We start from the raw sequence: 18858 nt of genomic DNA, 5'->3' as shown, positions 1-18858 counted from the left end.
GCCTAGGTCAACTCCGTCATTCATGTTAGGCTATCGGATGACTTCTGAGTCAGTCAAGACAGCACTCTGCTAGATGAACCCTTGGTCTGACGCGGCAGCTTTCTATGTTCCATTGCACTGAAGAAGCATGAGAGAATAAAGACTATGGAAGGAGAGGAGGATTTAGGGGGTTTGGCAAAGTCTTTCTAGGCAGGGCACAAACTGCTTGGCCAGGTTGCTCTCCGGGATGTCCCGGAGACCATATTACTCCTGCAGTATTTAATCAGTCTTTCAGAATTGCAGGGGCTGTCAATAGTGCAAAATCTTTTCAAGCCCTTGTGCATCCATCTGGAGAAGAACCACTTTCCTTTCCACACGTGATTCTCTTTATTCAACACATGCATTGTACCAAAAAAACCCCAAGGATTTGATAGCAAGATGTATTGAAATGGTTTAGGGAGGGGGAGAGCTCTATTCTAATAAAGTAATGTCAAAGTGCTGCGAAATCTGGTTTTTAAGAGGATGTTTATGAAGCTTTTGGAAACTATGAAGGGCAAAGAGTTTGTGTGATTCCTGCATTCTATTTATTTCCTGAAATCACACTGCCGTGCCTTCAGGAGGCCTGATAACCCGTCTGGCTGGGAATTTTCCAGAGTCTTTTATAGTTGAGTAAAAACGCGTAAATCGTATATCCAGCTCATATGAAACAACTAATGACTCACAAGGAAGCAATATTACCAGCAACTCTACCTGTGAGTGAGTGCCTAGCTTCATATAGAGATAAAATTAAACTACAAAAGACTCCATTAAAGTAACAGTAAGAGTCCTGGCAGAAGCCCATAAAATAAGGGAGATTCAAAGAGTTATGGATGAAACTACCTGTATACCCCTTAACTATAGTTTTAAATTACAGCAGATGGTGGGCAAAAAAGAAGAGGAAGAAAATCCCTTGTATCCTCTGAGTTGTAAAGGCTTGGGTGCTTCATGGTAGGAGTGCAAGTCGTAGCTTTAACTCTCTATTTTCCATACTGGAAAATATACTGGAAAAATATTTCCATACTATATTTTCCATATTTTCCATGCTTAGAAAGGGGGTTCTCAATCTTGGGTCCCCAGATGTTGTTGGACTACAACTCCCAGCCTCCTCAGCCACAATGGTCAGAAGTGGGGATGATGGGAGTTGTAGTCCAACAACATCCGGGGACCCAAGGTTGAGACCTCCTAGCTTAGAAGTTGGTCATCATATGGACTACCCAGCGCTTTTACCTAGCATATTACCAAGGTAGGAGAAAACGCCATTGGAACTTGGGCCCACCTCCCACACCATATCACTTTCTTCTCCTGCGACCTAGCCTTTAACTCACACACTACCGGCAATCATAGGAAGATAAGGAGCTGCCATCAACTGAGTCAGACCTTTGGTCCATCTGGCTCAGTATTGGCTACCCAGACTGGCCGTGGCTTTTCCAAAGTTGCAGGCAGGAGTCTCCCTCTCAGCCCTATCTGGAGATGCCAGAGAGGGAACATGGAGCCTAGATGCTCTTCCCATAGCGGCTCCATCCCCTAAAGGGAATACCTTATAGTGCTCACATAAGTAGTCTCCCATTCAAATGCAAACCAGGGTGGACCCTGCTTAGCCAAGGGGGTAGTTCATGCTTGCTCCCACAAGGCCAGGAATGCACACAACTCTTGAAGCTGTGGGGGTCACCTGTCCTACACAGTTAACGGTGGTGAGAACAGACGAATGTCTAGTGGCCACGATGGCTAAATGGAATCTTCACGTTCAGAGGTACCATGCTACTGGATGTTGCCTTCATCTCTTGCTTAGGGGCTTCCCGGAGCCCCCGGTACCTCGGAATGTGAAGATTCCCCATGGGCTACACCACATCAGTGCTCTAGCTGTTGATGGACAACAACTCCTACCACCTTTGATCATTGGTCACTGTGGCTGGAGATGACAGTGTGGCAACGCTGTGCAGCCCTGGAATGGATCAACCCTTGGACCAGTTTATCAGAATTTTTATGTTCTAGTTTCCTCCTAGCTACCTAATGGCACAGCGGGGAAATGACTTGACTAGCAAGCCAGAGGTTCCCGGTTCGAATCCCCACTGGTATGTTTCCCAGACTATGGGGAACACCTATATCAGGCAGCAGCGATATAGGAAGATGCTGAAAGGCATCATCTCATACTGCGCGGAAGATGGCCATAGTCAACCCCTCCTGTATTCTACCAAAGACAACCACGGGGCTCTGTGGTCACCACGAGTCGACACCGACTCGAGGGCACACTTCACCTTTAACACTATTATGCTTCTGAAAAGGTCAAGAGTCGTTTCAGTTGCGGCACCTTATCTTTATTCCGACTCGACAGCACAACTTTACTTTACCACAAGACCAGCCCCCTCCCCTCCCTCTCTCCCTTCCTAACCATGTCTTTGCTGGTACAAGCACATCATAGGATTTGGACCCCAGCCATAAAACACCTGCTTTAAACCACCACACACAGGGCAAATAGCAGTTAATCCGTACCACCCTTCACCAAGTGGTGCGTTTTCATCCGATCAAGTTTGCCGAGAAATGAAATACATAAATTCCTTTGATGTGTCTTGGCTGGAGGAAGATTCCCCCCGCCCCTTCCCCACACACTTTCCCCCCTCAGTGGGAAATCCCTTTCCCCCGTCTCCTTCCCATTTCCCCCATGCCACACACACGCTTTTTCAAGAGGGAAAAAAAATCGATTTCCAAAGTTCTTTCCGCCTTGCTCGTTGCGCTTCTACGTTCTCTTCCTGCGGTGCCAACAGATGAAACCGTAAGCCTGCTCTTCTCCCGGCATCTAATCTCGATACAGAGCAACAGCAGGGAAGGTAGGCAAATGGTCGGGAGCGGCGGTTGGCAGAGAACAGACGTGCCAGCAGGATCGAAACGGGATGATATCGCAGCTCCGCTAAAGCTGCCATTTCAGATTTGCTCTCCTCCTGGGCCAGGAGATTTGAGCTGGAGAGACGAGAACTTGCTTTTAACTTCAGTACTTCTTTGGGATCTGGCCATGTGGCCATTTTTTGGCTTAGTGGGTTGTTCAGATATATATATTATAGCTGGAGCGACTTGGTGGAGCTTTATGTCTGCTCTTCGCGAAGCAAGCATTATGACTTGAAGTTTTATAGTACCTTTAAGAATATCATAGAATGGGACGTTGCTTTGTCCTTCACTGCAAGGCCCGGAGGCCAGGGGCAGCCCTCATTAACCCTAAATGCGGTTCCCTGACTGTTTTTTGGGCCTGTGTGAAGCTTTGGCCAAAGCTGAATACTAGGGATGTTCAGAATGTTCCAGGGTCAGAACGTTCCACCTCAAAACGGGCCATTTCAAGTGTTCTGAGCTGGGAACAGAACACCCTTCAATTTTCAATTGAAATTGATTGAATAGTCAATTTTCAAATGAAGGGCCTGTTCCGGGCTCAGAATGGAATGAACCCGTTCTGACTCAGAATGTTCCGAGTGTTCCGAGCGCCATTTTAGACTCCAAAATGGCACATTTCTGGCCTCTGCGCATGCATGGAAGCCATTTGCGTGGCCAGCACCACCAAGTAAATGGCTGCCACTCATGTGCAGAGGCCTGACGGGTGCCATTTTGAAGTCCAAAATGTTCCAGTTTGGAATGGGGTTGTTCCATCGGAGCAACCAGCTCAACTGGTTGTTCCAACAAAATGTCCCAGAGATTTTGTGTTCCATTCTGAGCCTTTTTGTGGCCTAAATTAGGCTGAAATAGGAACACAGAAAATTAGGCTGAAAGAGGAACACAGGAAGCTGCCATATACCAAGTCAGACCATTGGTCCATCTAGCTCAGTGTTGTCTACACAGACTGGCAGCAGCTTCTCCATGGTTGCAGGCAGGAGTTTCTCTCAGCCCTATCTTGGAAATGCCAGAGAGGGAACTTGGAACCTTCTGCATCCCCTAAGGGGAATATCTTACAGTGCTCATACTTCTAGTCATATGCAACCAGAGCAGACCCTGCTTAGCTTAAGGGGACAATTCATGCTTGCTACCACAAGACCAGCTCTCTTCCTCCCTTGACTGCCCTGCTCATGAGAACAACCTCTAAGTGTGCTTTATAGTTGGTAATTTTAATTTGCTAGCCACTTCCCAGAAACTTAGCTGGGAAAATAGGAATGCACTTTCCTTTAACTGATGCTCATCACATGGATCTCTCTGCAGTCCCACATTGGGAATTGCACAGAAGGAGACCTGCCTGCAGATGTGCAGTTACTACTACAGTAGGATTCCACAGAGGCAACAAATAAACATTGCCTATATACACCTTGAAATTAAAAAAAAAAGAGCACTGTTCTCTCTCTCTCTAATTTAACATGTGTTGGGCATGATCCAGCTTTGAATTTAAGCATACATGCTTTGTTTTCTGCAGAAATCAGATGGGATTCAGTGGTGCTTAATGCTGGCTGGGTGGTGCTTTAGAGTACTGGACTGTAACCTGGGAGATCTGAGTTCAAATTCCTGTTCAGCCATAAAACTCACAGGGTGACTTTGGATTAGTCAGTTCTCTCTCTGCCTAATCTACCTCCTGGAGTTGCGGTGAGGATAAACACAGCCATGTACACTGCTTTGGGTTCCTTGGAGGAAGAGTGTGATATACACATAAAAATATTAAATAAATGTGGCTGACCCATTTCTTAGAACCGGAAGTAGAGGCTTCACAATTAATGCACAATTGCATTAAATGTTGCCATCACACACTGCCAGGTAGTCTTTCTTCTGCTGAAAGAAGGATATCTGTCTTCATGTGGAGGGATAAACCACAGAGTAAGAAAATCAAATCAACAACAGGGGTACTACTGATCACAGCTACTCAGGACAGCATCCAAAACCATCACGATCGTTTGGTTATGGCACCATCTTGTGGCTCTTAATTCAAAAGGCACCCAAGACCATTTCCCCCAAGAGAGCTCAAAGAAAGGCTCTTCTGTTATGCCAACACTCAGCAAAATGTCCTGTGGCACTTAAAGGCTTACTGCCTTGGACTGAGTTATATGGCTGATCCTATCCAACCCGGTCCTGTGTCTGAACTGTAAGTGGAGGCGGGGAAGGGGAGCTGGTCTTATAGTAGTGAGCTTCAATTTTTCCCTTTGCTAAGCAGGGTCTGCTTTGGTTTACATTTGGATGGGCACCAGAATATATTATTCTTAGGGGATGGGGCTTTAGTTTAGTGGGAAAGCATCTGCATGCAAAAGGTCCCAGCTTCAATCAGGTAGGGCTGAGAGAGACTTTTTCCTGAAACCTTGGACAGCTGCTGCCAGTCAGTGTAGGCAACACTGAGCTAGATAGACCAACAGTCTGACTCAGTATAAGGCAGTTTCCTATGTAGTGGTTTCCCTAAGTCTTGGGTAATGGCTTTTCCCAACCCTCTGGAGGTCTTAACTAGAGATACTTGAGATTGAACCTTCTGCATGCCATGTGTGTGTTTTAAGTAGCTGTGATCCCTCCTTTGCTGGTTCATCTAATGCTTTTAAAATGGGAAAACATGCAGAATTCAGAAATCCTTTGCTGTCAACCATAGGAACATAGAAAACTGCCTTATGCCAAGTCAGACCACTAGCCCATCTAGCTCAGTATTGTCTACCCAGGCTGGCAGCGGCTTCTCCAAGGTTGCAGGCAGGTGTCTCTGGCGGCCCTGTCTTGGAGATGCTGCCAGGGAGGGCATCTCCAAGAATGCTCTTCCCAGAATGGCCCCAATCCCCTAAGGGGAATATCTTCCATTGATCTCCCATCTCCCCCATTCAAATGCAAACAGGGCGAGCCCTGCTTAGCAAAGGGGACCATTCATGCTTGGTACCAGAAGACCAGCTTGAATGGGGATGATCAACTCATTAACCCATTGAAGAGTGAGAACTCCATTTTTGGGTGGCCTCTTGTGTGATGCCCTTGGTGGGCTCACCTCCTCCCTCCTACTATTGACATTGCCTGGCCCTGCTCTTTTGTTGCCCCATCTGGACCAGATGGAGAATGCAAGCAAGTAGCGTGAGTGTCACTAGGAGCAGCAAGGGCCAAGGTGTTTCCATTAGTGATGGGTCCCTGCCAGGATGTGGGCCACAGTCGGTGCTCAAACATGTCAACACCATCAACCAACAAAAGGAAGTACTTTTTCACACAGTGCATAATCAATCTATGGAACTCTCTGCCATGGGATGTGGTGATGGCCACAAGCTTGGATGCCTTTAAAAGGGACTTAGACCAATTCATGGAGGAGAGGTCTACCAATGGCTTCTAGTCTGATGGCTATAGGCTACCTCCAGCCACAGAGGCAAGATGCCTCTGAATCCCAACAACAGCAGGAGAGAGGGCCTGCCCTCACCTCTTGCCTATGAGCTTAGGAATATAGGAACACAGGAAGCTGCCATATACTGAATCAGACTCTTGGTCCATCTATCTCAGTATTGTTTTCACAGACTGGCAGCGGCTTCTCCAAGGTTGCAGACAGGAATCTCTCTCCGCCCTATCTTGGAGATGCTGCCAGGGAGGGAACTTGGAACCTTCTGCTCTTCCCAGAGTGGCTCCATCCCCTGAGGGGACTATCTTGCAGTGCTCACACTTCTAGTCTCCTATTCATAGGCAACCAGGGTGGACCCTGCTTAGCTAAGGGGACAGGTCATGCTTGCTACCACAAGACCAGCTCTCCTCTCTTCCCAGAGGCATCTAGTGGGCCACTGTGGGAAACAGGATGCTGAACTGGATGGGCCTTGGGCCAGATCCAACAGGGCTGTTCTTATGTTCTTATCAATAACCGAGTGAGAATTCTTAATCCACTTTATTCAGAGCAGCCATGGTGGCATTAAGAGTTGTCCATTCCTGTACAATTTTCCAAAGCAGATGGAGATCGAGACCCAGAAACCCCAACATGTGGAGAGATGTTATCACCGGTGATGGCAAATGAACTCCAGAAGAACTCAAGGAAGAGCAAGGAGTGGTTTTACCTGTGCTGGTTCTCTTTGTACTTCGATTTCTCTGCATCGCTTTGAACTAAATTTGCATACTCGTCACTTTTGCTACTGCTGCCCTCGTTCTCATATTTGTTATCGTCACTTTCCTCTTCTGACTCTTCTTCCTTGGTGGCTCTTCGCAAAGGGTTGGCACATGGGCTACACAATACCACAATAAAGAGAGAGAGAGAGATCAGTTTGTGTCTTTCTGGGTGAACAGTGGAGGGACATTGTTGTTATTAATTATTATTTCTTGTTTACACAGTCAGACAGGTGTTATTGACTGGTTTGTTTTATCCAGACATCGAGTCCTTCCCAAGGACCTGGGATGGCTGAATTTTATTTACACTGTCCATTCCATTCACGCATTAAGCAGGGGCAGAAGTCTTAACTTTAACAAAAGGAACATGTGGGAGAGAAAAGGAACATATGAAGTTGCCATATACTGAGTCAGACCATTGGTCCATCTAGCTCAGTACTGTCTACACAGACCGGCAGCGGCTTCTCCAAGGTTGGAGGCAGGAGTTTCTCGCAGCCCTATCTTAGAGATGCTGCCAGGGAGGTAACTTGGAACCTTCTGCATGCAAGCAGGCAGGTGCTCTTCACAGAGTGGCCCCATCTCCTAAAGGGATATCTTACAGTGCTCACACCTGTAGCCTCCAATTCACGTCTCCCATTCAAACTCAAACCAGGGTGGACCCTGCTTAGCAAAGGTAGCTATTCATGCTTGCTACCACACAGGGCCATCCTCCTGCTTCCTACACCACACTTCTCCCCTCAGCTCCAGCCCCCTTTTCTCCACTCCTGACTCCCTTCAAGGCTAGGGGCAGGAATGGAGAAAAATTGATGGAGAAACTAAAGGCAGGGAGATATCGTACAAAGCAGAGAAGTATCCACATCTTTGTGCTTTCTTCTATTAACTGTAAGAACTCGCTCCCGGCTTTATATGTGAATGGGGCAGACACAAATAAGGGCTCCATCCCATCTGGCCTGGCCTTCGGAAAGCTAAATTCAATACAAGATGTTGAATTTTCTCCTCATGCAGTACACCTGCAGCTAAAAAAGAGGCATTCAGCTCTGGCATTCCAAATAAATACTATTGCCCTTGCAGATGTATCGAGAGATCCTATTGTAAACCCTAGACTGAAACAAGCACCATCTTGAATCTTGCAAAGAGAAAACTGTCTTACTGTGCTGCTTCTTTTGATGTATTTGGCCTGAATGCCAGGAATTAAAATGATTTAGCCTCCAGTTAATTATGGCCTAAAACATCTTTTTAAGCAACGTTCGGCAATATTCTTAGTTAGCTGTAATGGCAGCCGTCCACCTTCTCCCAAGCCCCCACTCCCTCCTCCATCACTTCAACACTGATGTGAATTCTGTCCCAATAATCTCATTTGCTGGAGCTTATCTGAGCAGACAATTCCTCACTAATTCTTGGCTCTGGCTTGGAGCCTTGCCAACAGCTCTGCATGGATATCCTACAGTTTCAAAGACTGGGTGCCGAGAGCAGAAGAAGCAGAAGAAGCAGTAAAAGTGGCGATTCCCTCAGCAGGAGGTGTATGTGTGGAAACTTTCAACAAATAACCATCTGGCGGACTGGGAGAAAGCGTGTGTGGGAGCGCCTTCCATATGCACACACAGGGCAATTTCGTTTCATGGTGACTGGGTTTGATAGCCCAGCGAGTTTGTGCAAGGAGTTGGTATGTTTTATAGTACGATGTCAAAAGGGTTGCAGCGTATCTACTGCACCCAGTGGCCAGGATCCAAAGAACCACGCGGGAGTTCCTCTCACTAATAGGTGAGGGTTCATCTTCATCATAATCCTTTATTATGGTCACTGACCAGAGATAAAGGGTGCATTCACATGGAATGCGGAACCGCGGGTTCCGCATTCCCTCACTCCACTATCCCGTCTGAATTAGGATGTAACTAGGTGGGCCAGGCGCAGAGCATCTGCACCTCTAGTTTGCCTCAGTCATTTTCAACCCTGCCCGCCTGCTGGTGCTTATTTTTGGCCAGCCAGCCGGCCACCTCCCCTCCACCATGGCCAGCCACCTCCTCCCACCCATCGTCTAGCCCAGCACCTCCCACCGGTGGCCACCTTTTCTTGCCAGCTGGCCGACTGGCCTGCCACCTCCTCTGGCCCACCACCGCGCTTCATCCTGGCAGCTGGCCGGCCTGCTGCTTCCTCTGGCCCGCCGCTGTGGTTATTCCTGGTGGCTGGCTGGCCAGCCCACCAGCCACCTGCCCGGCCGCTATCACTGTTTCCTTCCCTGTTGCTATCTGGGCAGCTGCTCATGAACTCTCACGAGAGCTGCCACACGTGGGATTAGTGGCGGGTACATTTTGGAGAATTATATATAGAGATGGAAAGTGGTCCTCCTGCAGTCGGTGAGACTGCAGAGAGGAGAGGTTGCTGGCTGTGTGGGCTTTCTTCTTGACTGAAGGACAGCCCACACAGCCAATCATATTGGAGTGGAGGGAGGAGCTTCCTCTCTCAATTCTGGTTCCAGGGCAAGCAGCCTGTGGTTCCAAAGACAGAGCAACGGAGCCAACTGCTTATGCAGCCACTCCTTGCACAAGATTGGTCTGCCGGTGTCATGTGCTGGGGGGCTAAAATGGCAGCCCACATGTCCATCTCTTGGGCTGGGCCCACAACTCTGTCCCCCCACTTATCTCATATCCCTGCTAACACAGTGGAAGGGGTAGTGAGTGGCTTTCCAGGGGAAACACCATGACTTACCTCTTCTCCACTATACAACAGCAACACGGAAGACACCCAATAAACAACACGCCAATTCCTCCAATACCGAACAGCCGGAGGATCCGTTGAGGTCCTGTGACAGTTTGATCAAAAGAATGTATTTATTTAATTAAAACATTTATACCCAGCCCACCGCCAGTACACTACTGGCGGCTTGCCACATCAACAAAACCCATGCCGTGTAAAGTCACAGATTAATAAAGTTAAACAAGCTAAAATGCCAGGCTAAAAACACAGTTAAAATTACAAATTTGAAGAGTTTCCAGTTAAAATTTTGGAATTAAAAGTAAAAGAAACTTGGCTTGTATCTGATCTAAATACTGAGTTTTGCTGTGCGGACGTATCGTCTAAAATAACATCTAGGATACGGATGTCCAACTACAACCTTCCAGCTGCCGTTGGCCTACAACTCCCATCATCCCCAGTCACAGTGGCAGTAGCCAGGAATGATGGGAATTGGAAGCCAACAGAAGCTAGAAGGCTGCAGTTTGACCCCCCTAATCTAGGATATATATACATCATGCAGTAGAACCTCGAGCAAAAAGGAATCCTGTGACAATAGATTTGACTGTACCACTACAAGGTGAGGGAACGGAATACATTTTCAAATGCTACATGAAATAAATAAATAAACAATGATAATGAACGCCACTTACGGTCTGGGAATGGCATGTAGCAGTCCAACTGGGCATGTTTTTTGGAAGGCACACAACAGTTGTGTTTCAGGCACAACGTCTTGTTGAAATCCTCTCCGGCTTGGCAAGCTGAAACCTTTTGGTTTTCTTTGGGTTGACATGCTTTAAAGAAGTGGTGGTGGGAGGGGGGGGGGAGAGAACAAAATAGAAGATTTCAATTCCAAGACTGATTGATTGATTGATTGATTCTCTCTCCCTCCACAAAACCGGAGGCCTTGGATGTTATGCAAAGTCGTGCCACACTACCAGATGAAGGTGTGCCCCCTCTCCTGCCATTGCACACCTGCAAGCACTATTTGGCAGTATCCTGCCCCTGAACATGGAGATAACCTATAGCCATCAGGACTAGTAGCCATTGATAGACTTGTCATCTATGGATTTGCCTACACCTTGCTTAAAGCCATCCAAGCTGGTCGCCAGCACCACGTCCCATGGCAGAGAATCCAAAGAGCATCTGCATGCATACAAAGCAGATGTTTTACCACTGACCTAGACCTCAACCCCCAAATATGTGTGCTCAGCATGGGGCTTGAACCCATGACGCTGAGATTAAAAGGCTCATGCTAGCCAGGAGCTTATAATTCAGCATGACAGATCGCTGCAGAATGGAAGGGAAAAGAGAGAGGATTTCCCAAGGTTAATAGCAGAGAACGGCTCCTTCAATATAGTCCAGCCAAGTGATATTTCAGTGAAGTTCTGCAGTAATAAGTTCAACATTTCAAATCTACTCGGCAAGGGGGCAGAACATAAGATAATTCTGCTGTGGTCACAGGGACACTTACTCACTGGATTGAAGAAATCGACCACCACCTGCCCTGATGCGACTTCTGGTTTCACCCTTGGCTTGCTGGGAGAGACTTCAGGTTCACTGGAAATGTACAAAGCTGGTGTTGCAAAACCTGAAAAACTCAGATCAATCAACTCAAGGTGGCAATTTGAGGAGGAGACGGTTTAGTGCAGAATGCAGCTCCAACTGCATTTATCTGCTTTCTGACCCACACTATTTATTATTAATTTTCTTTTCTTTATTTATTTGGTTTGTATACTGCCCTTCCAAAGGTGGCTCAGGGCAGTTTACGTTGAAAAAACAACACACAAAATAAAAAAAAACAATTAAAAGTAGATTCAAATTACAATTAAAACTAGATAACATTCAAACTAGATATCATTAAAAGCCAGGCCAAAAAGAAAGGTCTTCAAGGCTCTTCTGAAAGCCTTCATGGAAGACAATCTTCTTATATCCAAGGAAGCACGTTCTACAACCAGTGTTCCCTGTAAGAGGGAATCCCCGATGTTGTTGACTACCATTCCCAGAATTCCTAGCTGAGGGGGCTTTGGCTGAGATTGCTGGGAGTTGTAGTCAAGAACATATGGGATTTTCTGTTAGAGGGAACCCTGTCTACAACCCAGGGGCAGCAACAGAGAAGGCCCTATCTCAGGTCACCACCAGATGAACCAATGGTACCTGAAGATGGACCGCTCCTGATGATCTCAATGAGTATGTAGAGATCTTTAGTGCTCTTATTTGTTTAACTGTCTGCATGTGTGTGCAGAAATCCTGAAGCAGTAGACAATATGAAAGGCTGTTGCATTATGGCCATTTCCCAACATTGTGTCACACTCTAGAGAAGGGTAGGCAACTTTGGTTCTCCAGCTGTTGCTGAACAACAATTCCCATAGTCCCAAGCAACAATCCCTTAATGATAGGAATGCCTGCAGATTGCCTGGACCCGCTAGGGGGTCCATGAAGAAGCCCTTCCCACCATATCAACCAGCAGATATCATGGTTAATACTGGATCTAGATTAGGCACCCCTGAGTTCAAATCCTTGTTCACCCTCAACATTTCATATGTGATCTTTGGTAAGTCATTGACTCTCCGCTTAATCTACCTCACAAGGCTGTTGCAAGGCTCAAATGGGTGGTGGGGCATAAACCATGAATCTGAGCTCTTTGGAGGAAAGTCAAAAAGCTCAGACCTTTGACCCTCCAATGGAGGACCCTCTGAGTTATTTTGAGGAAAGTCAGGATAGCATGCCCAAACGCATCCTGACCATCATGATGGGCATTTTACTACTGTATTTACCTGAATCCAAGACTAGTTTTTCCCCAAGTTGTTTGATAGAAATTGGGAAGTTTTCTCAAATCCAGAGTCCTCTTCCTTTGGGGTAAATACAGGTATAAACTCTACTGAACTTGTGCTTTTTAAGGGGGTCATCTTAAATCCAGAGTCGCCTTGTATTTGGGTAAATACAGGAGTTGCTAGGTAACACCCACCATGTTGGATTCCCTTTCCACAAAAGAGCATCACTGTCACTATGGGCTGGTCCAGCTTTCAGAACCGTGGAGGCAGTAGTAGTGAAGGGGAGAGAAAAAGAATGGGGAGAAGTAATCTGGAGATGGGGCTCCCCACCTTGGATGCCCAGATGATGTTGGACTCCCATCACGCCCAGCTACAATAGCCTTGTAACTAGGGGTGATGGGCATTGTAGTTCAACATCATCTGGCACAGTGCAGAAATGCTTGACTAACGAGCAGAGGGTTGCCAGTTCAAATCCCTGCTGGTACTATATCAGGCAGCAGCAATATAGGAAGATGCTGAAAGGCATCATCTCATACTTAGTAGGAGGCGGCAATGGTCAACCCCTTCTGTATTCTACCAAAAGACAATCAGAGGGCTCTGTGGGCACCAGGACTCGGAATCAACTTGATAGCACACTTTACCTTTATGACTTGATGAGCAAGCCAGAGGTTGCCAGTTTGAATCCCCACTGGTATGTTTCCCAGACTATAGGAAACACTGATATTGGGCAGCAGCGCTATGGGAAGATGCTGAAAGGTATCATCTCATACTACGCTGGTAATAGTAATGGTCAACCCCTCCTGTATTCTACCAAAGACAACCCCAGGGCTCTGTGGTCGCCACGAGTCGACACCGACTCGATGGCACACTTAACTTTTACCCTTAAATAAGTCTTCCCATTTCAGCCCTACCATTTAAATGGGTGGAAAATAAAAATAAAAGAGCCAGGGTACTTGGAAACAGTCAACTGCTAGTTTGCAGGAATCTCATTTGGAGAAAAAAAATTAAGTTCTGGAAGCGTCTTGAAAGAGCAGAACAATTCTATTCCTCTCTCCTCCTTGCCCAAATTGCTCACTGTATTTAAATACCCTCTCCAATACTCACTCAGGGTGACAGAAGGATACATCAAAAACAAGCACTTGGTCAAAAGCCGGCTCACAGAAATCATCATTTATATGGGTCCTGCAATGGAAAATACCAACAACCCATTTATGTTGATTTAAAATCAATCAATCCATCAATATCCCCCCCCATTTTGGGGTTGGCTTGACAGAAAAATCTGAACAGGTGCTGATTAACATGGTGAACCACCAACAGATTCTGTGCACAGGGAAAGGAACACACATTGTGGTTCAACACAGACAGTAGAAATGCAGTTGACAAATCCTCCAGCAATCATGATTAGGAAGCTTAACAAAATTCCGAATTCCCTGCCTTCGCAAGACAGTTCCTTCCATACTCTTTTGGTGAAATTTAAACAAATAGCAGAAAATGATTTAACAATGGCCTCCTCCGGATTATAGAAATTTTAGTTGATTGGTCACATATGAGTTATAGTTGCTTAATTAAGTTTGCATGGATTTGTGTATGGTCAAAAATACTTCTGAGAAGAAACCCCGACACTTTCTCTATTATTAGATTATGCATGCCGGGGTTGTAGTAGCCACCAGTCTTAGAAGACGTATTTTCTCATGTGCAAGAAAGATAACCAGACGCCTCTTCTGAGATGGCTGCCACTTGCTGTTTTCATATGTTCTTGTCTGCAAAATAATCAAGATTTTTCTTTTAAAATCTGCTGCAAGTTAGTCAGGAGCATCCTTCAGGCAACTGGATCTGATCAGGCTTTGGGCTGAACTGATCACGCGTTGGGTCTGATCCACTACTGGATCAGGCCCAAGGCCCATCTAGTCCAGCATCCTGTTTCACACAGTGGCCCACCAGATGCTGCTGAGAAGCCCACAGGCCAGAGGTATGGGCATGCTTTCTCTCCTGCTGTTGCTCCCCTGCAACTGGTATTGAGAGGCATCTTGCCTCTTGAGGCTGGAGATGGCCTAGAGCCCAGACTAGTAGCCATTTATAGACCTGTTCTTTATGATTTTTTCTAAACCCCTCTTAAAGCCATCCAGTGTGCTTAGGAACCTACCTACCCCCACTGGGTTGTTTTCTTTAGCCACCGTTTCATTATCCTCAGAAATTGGCGGGAACAGAACCCCCTTGAATAACGAGGGCCACCAGTACTGATCAGCAGGTTGGATTAAAAGCCCCCGGAGATATGTAAACATTCTATGATTCTGTTCTACGATTCTAGGAATACCCACCTAATGCAAGGTTCTGAGTAATGGAATGACTGGAGCAATAAAAACTGAAAACCACCCTATAGCAAGAAAGACGCAGATGACCTTCCCTTTCCTACACGCTAGCAATTCTATTCTTCACCCAATTGCCCTGTGTCCCAAGCCAGAACACCTCTGTGTTTTTTAAGTCACTGTAAAGCTACCAATGCCGGTTAAGGATGCTCCAGGAAGCTATGAAGTCTAGTGTCACTATGGGAATCCCTATTGTGACTTCTTCATTTGGTAATAATTTCCAGAGGGGTAGCCGTGTCAGCCTCTTGTAGCAAAAAGGTGCGCACAGCTTTATACGGACTAAAACAGATTTTCTGTGGAATAAGCTTGTGCCTGGATACATTTTTAGTCTCAAGGTGAGACTTCTATCATTTGGTAACAGAAATTGTAAAGCAATGATGTAACCTGGGATCAAGAAATCACAACGGAAGTTGCAATGAAGCAACCAAGAATGGGGTGGGGGGGGGAGAAGAGGCATCAACAGTGTGAGCTTTCTTAGTGCTCACTTGGCAAAGAGGCACCACTTAGCAAACTTCCTGCTCACTTGGCAAAGAGGCACGTTTTAATGTGGTGCTTCTCTTTTATTTAGCAGGAGGAGTGTAACTGGCCCTATCCACCCCTAGCACAGGACCTCCAGTGACTGTTGCTGGTGTCTATCTTATGTTTCTTTTTAGATTGAGCCCTTTGGGGACAGGGAGCCATCTTATTTATTATCTCTGTGTATACTGCCCTGAGCCATTTTTAGAAGGGTGGTATAGAAATCAAATAAATCAATAACAACAACAACTAATAACTGGCTTAAAGGAAAATATAAATCAGGGATTCTCCATGTTGGGTCCCCAGATATCCTTGGACTTAAGAACAGCCCTGCTGGATAAGGCCCAAGGCCCATCTAGTCCAGCATCCTGTTTCACACAGTCCACTGAGGATGGGGATTATGGGAGTTGAAGTCCGGTAACATCTGGGGAGCCAACATTGAGAATCCCTGGTGTAAATTACTTTGTTACCTTTTTGTCTTTCAACCCTTCCATTTCACCACGGCGTGTTGGCCATTGGAAGGAATTAACACAAAGGAATTTATGGAACTGAGAAAAAAACAATGGCCAACCCCCTAATGAAGCACACATAAAGGGGCTCTGTGGGGCTGCCATGGAAGCCCACACACAACTCCCCCAATCCTATGTGCCAGATGGTGAAGATTTCCCAGCACTGCCCATGCTCCATTAGAGGAGAATCACATCACTAAGAATCAGTGTACTGTGAAACCTTCGCTCTGGAGCAATAGCATGCACTGTCCCAGAAAGTCACTTGATATGTGCACTTGATTAGGATGCCAGCCAGGGAACAACATCCAGACTAAAGTTAGACATGACTAAGTCCCATGGAACTTAGGGGGACTTGCTTTAGCTACAATTAAACTTCTCTAATTTAGTCCGTCATAACTGACTGGTCTCAATGTTGCCCACTGCTTTTTGTTATCACGACCAAATTATGAAGGAAGCCAAGGGAAGGCTGCATTCTCATGATCAACAGGAATTCCTGCAGACAGGCACTTAACATGGTTAAACCCAATGACATCTACAGCCAGGCTCTCAAACTACAGCTCTCCAGCGGCTGGAAGTCAACATCTGCAGGAGGGCGGCGGTTTCAGACCCTTGATCTACATCTACAGTACTTTGCCTTTTACAAACATCTGACTCCAACCAACATCTTGGTTATGTTTAAAAGATAATGGAAAAGGGTTGCACATACCTGTTCAAGTGGTGCTCTGTGCAGTAACTCCATGGGAACATCTGTCTCTTTCTAGAAAGCATAAGCTGTCCACTCCTTTCTATCCAACAGCTTCACCTGCCACCCCTCATGCCAATGTGTGGGATTCACTGAGCTCATGAACTGATGCACTGGCAGAATAGGCTTTCAAAGATGACCCTATTTTTCCTTTGAACAGACACCCCCTTCACCACCAATACCATAGCACAGCATACTTCTTGAAGCTCCTCTTCAGTTTCAAGTGAGCCACCATGTGGTGATTGTGCTGATGAACAAATATACCCTAAAGCTGGTAAACCACCACCTGCACCGTGCAACATTAACAAGGCCTTTTAAGACAAGAGGGGATTTTCTTAAAATAAAAAAGCAGTAATCTCACTGACCATGTCTTCTGTTTAGCACCTTGACAATCTTCCCCTATCCTATTTGGTTTAAAACTTTAAAAAATACCCTTAACTTCCACTAATTTTGAGTCATGATGTTCTGCAACATTATATCTGGAAGTGAGGCATCAAAGATGCAACTGTAACAGATCCAAAATAACCTGCTTAGAGTTCAGAAATTGATTACTGATGATCATGGCTAACACCGCAAGCTGGAATTTGCCAGGAACACCCATCTTGTGGTTGTTTTAGCCCATTGCAAAATATATACTTTAAGTAAAATGGAGCCTAGGTTTTTTTATACTAATACACATAAGAGATACATTTATGCAAAGCAGTATCCATTGGCTCCAAGTTATACCTTTCAAAAGGGTTGCAAAGCGGAGAAGTAGTATGCTGCCATTCTCCAACTCTTCCCAGTTTTCCTTCCACAGAGATTATATAAAAGGATCTCTGTGCTCTCTGTATTGTGGGCACAGGGACATGAAGCAGCAACTTTTCAGAAAATGGGCTGGTAAGTGGTTAGCACTAACTGAAGGCAAAAACATTACTCTCCAACTGTGTTACAAATCCAGAGTCAGAGTCAAAACGTTATCAGATGAAGGAAGGAAGTCTGTAGGCAGACATTCTCGGGAAGGTATTTTACAGCAACTCCTCTGTAGGTGAGGCAGTTTAAAAACACACTCTTCCATTCAGAGAAATATGGGATCAGGAGCATCCATAACAGATTCAGGCTGTATAGGCACATACTGTAGGCCTATACCTGTACCTTTGCCTTCTTGGGAGCAGATTCAACCAAGACAATGAACACCTCACATATTTTCCTCTCATTCCATTACATAACTTGAAAAGGAGAGTAAGGAAGTGTCTTAGGGAAAAATATAATCATCCCAATTCCACGATTTGAATATTCAGGTGTTCTCAAGGCAGGAATAATGTCACCTAGAAGCTGGTCAATCATGAAGTTTTTCTTGGAGCGATGGTAGAAAAAGAGGTCTTACTCCTAAACATGCTGTATGAATATATTCTATTAAAGCCAACGGGAATGAGTGCTTAAGATGTGGAAAGTACAAAACCTGGACCATCTTGTAGAAGGTGTTTGCTGGGAAACTAAATTTGAGGTCACAGTTCCACCTTTAAGTGTTACTAAGATACTGGTAAACAAAAAGGATCACAAACTTCCTAGTTTGTAGAACTTTAAACCCCAAATGTCTTCTTCATCCTTGCCCTTCTTTTACATGCAAACAAGGGGGAGAGAAGAAAAAAGCGATTTGCTCTTGTGTTCCTAAATTCTGTGGTGGGAGGAGGTTGGTCTAACCAAACAGTATTTGAATTTTGTGGCCATTCACAGATAACCTTTCACTCTTTAAAAAAACTTTATTTTTCAAAATAATTGTAATTCATTAGACCATATGTGAAGTTACCAATAAGGAAGTGAACCCAAACATCAGACATTTGCTGCACTTTCAACCTTTGTAACACGCATGATTTCTCAAAAGGAATCTTACATTTTGATTTACAATTCTTTAAAATGTACGAATACTTAAAAACAGTGAATTTTTGAATTGAAAGGGATATACATTTAAAGCACAAAAATACTGCAAAATGTCATTTGAAAATGTGATTAACCTATTACAGATTTAGTTAAGTCAAATCTAGTTAGCACCTTACTGAAGTCAGCCTTGAGTGTAAAATTAGTGCATATAATAGCTAAACATGTATGATTCAACCAGTAACGGCATGTTACCCAGTCCAATTCTTGAAACTGAAAGTGTTTCAGCTTTCACACATCTGGAGTAAACAATGTTTCCAATTTAACACAGAAAAAATAGGTACTTGCTTTTTTAA

At 45.3% G+C, this 18858-nt stretch overlaps 1 protein-coding gene across 2 annotated transcripts; it reads right to left on the bottom strand.

Annotated features, from left to right (window-relative positions):
- Nucleotides 1-6814: 6814 nt before the first annotated feature.
- On the bottom strand, nucleotides 6815-14966 carry FMR1NB (FMR1 neighbor). 2 transcript variants are annotated; one of them, XM_053274455.1, is made up of 6 exons: nucleotides 14831-14966; nucleotides 13617-13694; nucleotides 11213-11329; nucleotides 10392-10532; nucleotides 9715-9808; nucleotides 6815-7127 (listed from the first exon to the last, which is right to left on the bottom strand). In XM_053274455.1, the coding sequence occupies exons 2-6, from the start codon at nucleotides 13681-13683 to the stop codon at nucleotides 6959-6961; spliced, it is 588 nt and encodes a 195-aa protein (XP_053130430.1). In that variant the 5' UTR covers nucleotides 13684-13694; nucleotides 14831-14966; the 3' UTR covers nucleotides 6815-6958. The 2 variants fall into 2 exon arrangements, with proteins under 2 accessions (XP_053130430.1, XP_053130432.1); XM_053274457.1 differs by lacking the exons at nucleotides 13617-13694; nucleotides 14831-14966 and adding an exon at nucleotides 12707-12760.
- Nucleotides 14967-18858: the final 3892 nt, after the last annotated feature.

This window comes from Hemicordylus capensis, chromosome 11, assembly GCF_027244095.1.
Source record: "Hemicordylus capensis ecotype Gifberg chromosome 11, rHemCap1.1.pri, whole genome shotgun sequence".
Taxonomy (NCBI): Eukaryota; Metazoa; Chordata; class Lepidosauria; order Squamata; family Cordylidae; genus Hemicordylus; species Hemicordylus capensis.
The sequence above is the reverse complement of the archived record's forward strand: the minus strand, read 5'-3'. Positions and strand labels throughout refer to the sequence as shown.